General features: G+C 39.9%; 2 protein-coding genes across 2 annotated transcripts in view; both read left to right on the plus strand.

The window, feature by feature from the left end:
• fkbp4 (FKBP prolyl isomerase 4) overlaps window positions 1–2,048 on the plus strand; it is a 10,070-nt gene extending 8,022 nt beyond the window's left edge. Inside the window, exons 10-11 of the mRNA XM_010785242.1 lie at window positions 1,010–1,105; window positions 1,232–2,048. Of these exons, the coding sequence (XP_010783544.1) occupies window positions 1,010–1,105; window positions 1,232–1,333 (198 nt within the window). The 3' untranslated portion in view covers window positions 1,334–2,048. The remainder of the gene's footprint in view (window positions 1–1,009; window positions 1,106–1,231) is intronic.
• A 4,384-nt stretch (window positions 2,049–6,432) lies between these two features.
• b4galnt3b (beta-1,4-N-acetyl-galactosaminyl transferase 3b) overlaps window positions 6,433–7,682 on the plus strand; it is a 16,478-nt gene continuing 15,228 nt past the window's right edge. Inside the window, exon 1 of the mRNA XM_010785243.1 lies at window positions 6,433–6,894. Coding sequence (XP_010783545.1) covers window positions 6,747–6,894 — 148 coding nt within the window. The 5' untranslated portion in view covers window positions 6,433–6,746. The remainder of the gene's footprint in view (window positions 6,895–7,682) is intronic.

Raw genomic sequence — 7,682 nt, forward strand, 5'->3', positions numbered from 1 at the left:
AATGCCACGCTCGGTTTGCTGTCGAAGCATAGAATCTGTCCGCAGAATTGAAACTCCTGTGTTTCCTGCGGTCTGTTTCTTTGTTTTATCGCTAGTCCGCTCTCGCGCGAGCCGGGTCCAGCGCGTTATTTGCCTCCAAGAAGGGCTCGCGCGGACCGTAAGCAGGATATGATCCGCGTAAGTTCTTAGTTTCTGACGCTAATAAACGTTTTGTTTTTATTTAATCGTGTCAAGTCATGCACTCAATACAGATACGCAACATTTTCAACCATCTGCAACAAAATAGAAATAGTTCTACAAATACTTTTATTTTATTTCCTTCTTATTTTTGTCTAAGCTCAAGGGAGCCAGAGCAGCGGGCTTGGGCCGCGGGTTGCCGACCCCTGGGCTAGAGCAAAAGCACTGCATACGTCACGCTTACGTCGAGGCAGGGGCGGGATCAACTCCTGAACAGAAACAAAAGGTCCGCGTTTTATCCAGTTTGTACACAGCAATGGAGAAACGTAACAAGCAGCAGTGGTCCACTGAAGAGACCAGCTACCTACTGGGAATCTGGTCTTCCAAAGAGGTACCACGAGTCGCGCTTCAACACAATCAGCTGTTGTCGCTGTGAGGGGTTTCCGTGCGGTTTGGCTTTATGAAGCAGGCATGCAAACGGTTACGTCATGACACAAACGGTGACGCAATGACGCAGCACCAGTCAGACTCTGGGCGGTGTGAAAAGAGCCGAAGCTAAACCGAAGAACCGGTTCTGAACCTGAAAAGCTCTAGCACGGAGCTTGAACCGGAGTTGCGTTGGTGTGAATGAGGTATAAGTAGTTGGAAAAAAAACACAATTGTATTCGTAATGATCCTTTAGCTAATTTTAAAAAGGCTCTTAGAACAATGGTATATTTGGTTGAACTGTTCAAAACTAAAGACACAAACTGTGTTGTATTGTATCTTACGGCTGTAACTGTACTATATGTAAAAATATGGTTGACTGACCTCTTCTTTAATATATTGCCAGGTGGTTCTTTGTCAGACACGTATCAAGGCCCAGCACGAGAAGGACAAACGCATCTACGCCAATATGTTCCAGAAATTTGCTGAGAGAGATTCAAAGGTGAGGGATTGTGCTCTCTAAAACAGCCACAAGGGGGTGGGATAGTCACGCTTCAATATTGTTAAAGATGCCTACTCTAAGTGAAATGCCATCCTGATTTTTTTTTTTCTCTCTCTTCACAAACAGATCGAACAAGACGAGGATAAAACTGAGACTACCAACAACGGCAATGATGACATGGAAGTTGAAGATGGAGAAAAGGAAGTTGCGATTGAAACAAAGGCATAGATGAAAATGTGACTTAATTGTTCACATGCTCTTCAATCTTTTGTAACTTCAGCCATTTGTGTTTAGTGTGTGTGTTTTGTTTGTGCGTACGGATGTGTCAACGAGAGCGCTGACTTTGGTAGTGTCTCTGTTGGCTTTCTTTGTGTCTGTGCTTTTTGCTGTGGCAGCTGATGGCACTGTGAGAACTGGTTTTAATAAATGATAAGAGTGCCACAACCCCACCCCTGAACCTTTTCAACTCACAGCTTTGAACTGTGCACGTGTTTTCACAGCATTTTGGGTAAAAAAAAAAGCATCCAAGTTCTAAGTGCGGACTTTCACCCGTTAAGGGCTAGACCATTCACCTTGCACTACCCTCTTTCCTCTACCCCTTCTGACGTGTTATGCTTTCCATCTCACACTCCTCATGGGCCTACTGATCAATCATGGAGTTGTGATGGTGTTGTGCATAGTAACTTTTGTCCCAAATTACGTATGTAGCGCTGGACAGTTTGAGTAATAAGACGTTAGCCCGGAATAACTTGGAGCTTCTCTCTCAACCGATAAATGGAGCTCCTTCCCCAGGGTACAGGACTATTCACATTTTTTGGGGAAATATTTACTTTGTACTTTTTTTTTTTCTTCCCAGTGTAGTGCTTGTGACTTATGTATTGTTCTCAAAATGGATGAATACAACCATTTACTTAACTGGAATATGTGCATTTTAAAGCAGCTAGAAAGGACATGAATTAGCTCCTCCTGGACACACTTAAGTAATAGAACGGTTAAGTGTTAGTCTTAATTTACTGTAAAAAGTACATGTATGATTGTGTGCATGTATAGCTCTTGAGATTGAGACTGTTAATGACGGTACACTGAACTAGGGGGCTCATTTGAAACCGGGCCACGGGTTGTGTGTTGAGTTTATCTTTGTCTTTTGGAAGGGTCACTGCTTGGTCTGCCCTGAAAGAAAGATGTAATAAAGAATAGCTTAAAAAAAAAAACATGATTTTGTGTATTATTCTTGAATGTTACAATTGTTTCGTGGCAGTTAATTTCAATCAAAAAATCCTTAGGTTAGTTATTTTCAGATTTAGATCAGAAAGCCAAACCAGGGGAACCAACACATTTAGAAGCCACTGTGTACAAGGCTGTGTGATGTCCCAACCTAGGAATGCCTGATCAACTTTTATTGGCCATTTTCTTCATTTTACAAGCTTTTAATTAGCTTAGTTAAACCAACTAGCAGAGTGGTTAAATCTGACCTGAGGCAGCAGTATCATAACTGCAGGGCCGATTTGGGAACGACAACTGGCTGAAAAGAAACCTCTCCCAGACCTAAAACCGTACACCTCCTCAGGACTGTTCCTCAGTTTTGTCTAACCCCTGCTAAAGAAGTCTGGGTGTTCCCTCAGCATAAAACACATGAACAAAAATAATAGTTTAGAGACTCAATTTACAGAGATAAAAACCATTTGAATCAGGGCTGCAATTTATAACTTACTTGATCAATTCGTTTGAGGATTATTTTTCTAGGTTGAATATTGTTTTATAAAATGTTGGTCTAAAATTTCTACTTTGTAGACTTACACTGAATACATAAAAACTATAAAAGAACACATGGAATTATCTAGTAAACAAAAGTGTTAGAAAATCCAGAATATGATTTATATTTTTGCTGGCTACTGCAGAATGCTGTGGTAGCCATGCTGGTTAAGTGTGCCTTGAATTCTTAATACATCTCCAGCAGTGACACCAGAAAAGCCCCCCCACACTATCACACTTCCTCCTTCATGCTTCACGATGGGAACCACACGTGCAGAAACCATCCGCTCACCTTCTCTGCGTCACAGCGGTTGGAACCAAACCGATTTGAGATTTCCACTTTCTGATGTCCAATCCTTGTGTTTCTTGGCCCAAACAATTATTTTCTTCTTGTTGTGCATCCTCAGTAGTGTCTTCTTTGCAGCAGTTGGACCATGAAGGCCTGATTCACGCAGTCTCCTCTGAACGGTGGATGCTGAGATTTGTCTGCTACTTGAGCTCTGTGATCATTTATGTGGGCTCTAATCTGAGGTGCTTTAATTTGCAGTTTCTGAGGCTGGTAACTCTTATGTATTTGTCCTCTGCAGCAGAGGTGAATCTTGCTCTTCCTTTCCCGGGGGGGTCCTCATGAGAGCCAGTTTCATCATAGCGTTAGATGGTTTTTGCGACTGCACTTGAAGATACATTCAAAGTTCTTTACATTTTCCAGATCGACTGGCCTTCATTTCTTAAAGTGATGATGGACGGTCGTTTCTCTTTACTGAGTTGAGTCGTTTTGGCCATAATATGGATTACAACAGTAGTCAAATAGGGCTTTCCACTGTGCACTAACCCTACCTCTGAACAACACAACTGATGGTCTCAAACACATTAAGAAGGCAAGTAATTCCACAAATTAACTCTTAACAAGGCATACCTGTCAGTTTAAAACCATTCCAGGTGACAACCTCATGAAGCTGACTGAGATAAGCCAAGAGTGTGCAAAGCTGTCATAAAGGCAAAAGGGGGTACTCTGAAGAAACTAAAATAAAAAAATATTCTGAATTTTGTAACACTTTTTGTTAACTAGATAATTCCATATGTGTTTTTTCATAGTTTTGATGTCTTCAGTATTAATCTACAAAGTAGAACAAATTAAAATAAACAAAAGCCATTGAATGAGAAAGTGTGTCCAAACTTTTGACTGGTACTGTATAGCTATATTAAAGAAGTTAGTTTACATATTTTAAAGGCTGAAAACAGCTATTTGTAATGAACAACTAAACTTTGTAGCTCTTATTTGCAACTGTCTGACTTCTTGAACCATGACTGTCTATCTATGCAATGAATACCATCATGAATTTCTCAGATCACACGACATGAACCTCACCTCCAGACATGGTGAAGTATTTGTGAAGTGAGTTGACTGTGTTGCAACTGCAAGGCTTTCAAGGCAATGCAACCGGTTTGTCTTTGCAAAATCCCTTTCTCCTTTCATATCCCTGTTCAGGAACCACTGTGAGAACTACTGCAGTGCAGACAGAGTAAATTACATATTCATACACATTTAGAATACTTTCTCATACAACCAAATGCCAGAAAAAGGATTTCCCCCAGACAATCAGGTTTAATTGCAGGAATCGGTGAGACTTCAGGACACTTACACCAAACGTATGTTTCTCAGTTTCCAGTTACAGTGCAGTAATGATTTCACCCCTGTCTGATTGAAAATCAAATTTAGTGAGGAAAAAAATTGTTTTGCCAGTTGAAAACTATGAGAAATGTGTCAATGTTATTAAGAAATCTTCTGAAAGTATTTCAAAGGAGCAAGAATTCAGCCAATCCTATACTCCATGATGTGTGACATATGCATACAGAAGGTCTAGTGTTAAAAGGTGCTTTACCACCACATCCGTTTATATTCAAGTTGACGTTTGAATAATCAGTTGCAGGTTTGATAATGAAATCATGAATTTTAATTTATTTTCATGAATTTTAATTTCTTTGGATTTTTAACTGCTGTTGAGACTAAGTAAATAACATTTTCTTATATCAGTGAATTGTGTAGAATATATGGATCTTTTCTAATATTTTATTGAACACACAAGAAAGAAAAAAAACAGAATGACTGCAGGAGAACATGTTTTATAGAGGCAGGCCTAAATATGTTTTCTGCAAAGGAGAAATACCAAAAACAATTTCCACTGTCCAAAACATATATTTAATTAAATGTCAACAACATGGAAGCATTTATATTTTGAAGGCTTTTGTGTATTTTGCTAATTATTCTAATATAAAATGTGTTTTTGCACAATGTATTGATTAGTATTTGTCAAAAGTGCAGCAGTCAAAAGGTCAGCGTCTTCTTTCCCGAGGACAAACATGATCTGATCTGATCCTCCAGCTCTCTCACAGGGACACCGGTGTCAGTTTACGAATGGGATTCTGCGGTGTGATTACTGCCCAGCATCGCTTGTTCTCTACAGGTAGATGATACAGTAAAAGAGCTATTAATTTTCCCTTTATTGTATTTGATGTATTGAAGGCTAGATGTTTTTTGATAGGATTTTCGTTTGTGTCAAAGATACTATTATCAGAGGTTGATAAAGGGAGGGTGTTTATTTTTTTCTCAGCAGCAGTAGCCATCTTCTTTTGTTCTTTGTATGCTTGCCTCACAGTGGACAAATAAACCACCATTTAATTAGAAAAGCATTTCCTTTTGTTCAAGAAAAAAATCAAATGGATTTCTACCAAACAGGTTAAACAATGCATCCACATATAACTATTATGCACTTAGAGATTATATGTGGGCCAGATGTAATTAAATTGCTCTATTTACTATATTGCATATTTGATTAAACTGTATTTGTATTCACTTTTGTTCAGGTTAGTCGTATATTACAATAACCTGACACAAACTATAGGCCTACCTTTCTATAAACTCTCACTTGCAACACATGTGCATTAGTTCGTGTTTAATGTCAATTTCTACTAATATGGGTGTTTTGTTTATAGTTTCATAATTATTGTTTAGCTTTATTGTGAACTAATGCAATTAACTAACAGCCCAGTGGACAAAGTGCTGTGCAACGAATGGGTTCTTCTTGAGAATAATTATTATAAAAATAATAACAATGTGAGGCTGCATATAGGTAGCTCCATCACTTTTTGTTGAAACACTGAAGGGAAAAACCTGTCCTACCTGTCACAGGTAAATCCCGAGGAGAATGGTGATGGGTGGGTGCTGCCCATGTTCACTCCTCCCTTTAATCCCAGAGCAAGTAGTGTCAAACTAACTACAAGAAAAAGTATTTCCGGTATGATCATATTTCAAAATAAACCACACAGTGACACTTATTTTGACGTGAGAAACAGATAACCAAAATGTGAATGAAATTATTAAATGTTACCGGTAATGTAAAGTACACTAAAGACAATAACTTGGCTATGAGCCCGTGCCAGCATCAATTCTTTATTTATCACTACTCTGATTTAACAGTTTTTTTACATTGAAGGCCGCACTTTCTCTGTTCCGATCGGTTTTCGGGCATCTGCTGTCTGTCCTGTCATGAAGTTGTGTGGAGTAAATGCTAGTGTGAGATTTCATTGCTCACTCCGTTGTTCGTGCGGCTTCGCGTGCACTGAAATGCTTGACTAGCCGGAGCTACTTTTCTGATGATAGAGAGTTCACAGTGGGGATTACTGGCTGCCTAAAGTCATGGTGGGAGTTTTCGCGGGATGAGAAGCACCAGGGGCCGCGCGTGCTGGGGACATCCAGGGCGCCGGTAGTGCGCACCCTCAGGAGCAGCGGTGGGTGGCGGGCAGGCGGACGGGTTTGCGGCGGGGTCGGTCCCCTCCTGATGACAAAGCGGGTGACCCCACCGATGAATAACTCGGGAGGAGCTTTTGCATGAGAGACAAGATGTTCGCAGCGTTTTTTCCCCTGAAGAAACTGCGGCGCAATGGCAAATATCTTCTGTTCGGGGCGATTCTGCTGGTCGGAGTTGTGGCAGTGTACCATGAGATGGTGGCTGCAAAAGCTTGGAGCAGTGATACCAGTAAGTCTGTGGTCGCCGGTTACGACAGGTCTGACTCAACAAGTGTTGTTTTTTTAAGTGATGCATCATTCACACTGGGTTTGGATCTAACAAACAAAGTGTTACTGATACAACAGCATAACAATGGAAAGTGAGGATGTGCATGAAAAAGTTTGCAGAAAGATCTGGCTGCAGGAAAAATGAAGGGGTCACGCAGCAATAGGTAAAAATGGTGCAACTCCTAAAGAAACGTTGCAACAGTATTTTCTCACTTCCTTCCTTATTTGTTTTCATTAATTTCATTGTCTCACATTTGAAACTGTACTTTTATAGTGATAGATCTGCAATTAAAACATATATATTTGAACCACCTAATTTCTAATTCCCCTACAGTAAACTGGAGTTCATCAACACAACAAAGTGCCGCTGGATAAATAACCACAGAGATGAATCATCACCTCTCTGACACATATCAAGCAACATATTTTAAATGATGTGTGGTGAAGCCAAAGACAAAACATGTTTCCATGAGGTGCACTATGCACAATAAAGTTTTAACTAACTAATAACTAACAAAAGGACTATTCATTGCAGTTGTATTGGATTACAATTGAAGACTTTTCATTTGTTGTAGGAGTCACTATGTGAGCATTAACAGGAATACACTTTACATATACTTTTACTTTTCTTTAATTATGCTGGATTGTTGCACAGGAAACATGAGCCTAGAGCAGGTGAGACAACAGGTCGATTTAAAGAGATGGAGCAGTGTGTGTGTTTTAAGAGCAGGGGAAAGAGCGAGGGGGGGG

Source organism: Notothenia coriiceps, unplaced genomic scaffold (genome assembly GCF_000735185.1).
Source record: "Notothenia coriiceps isolate Sejong01 unplaced genomic scaffold, NC01 NC01_scaffold00027460, whole genome shotgun sequence".
NCBI lineage: Eukaryota > Metazoa > Chordata > Actinopteri > Perciformes > Nototheniidae > Notothenia > Notothenia coriiceps.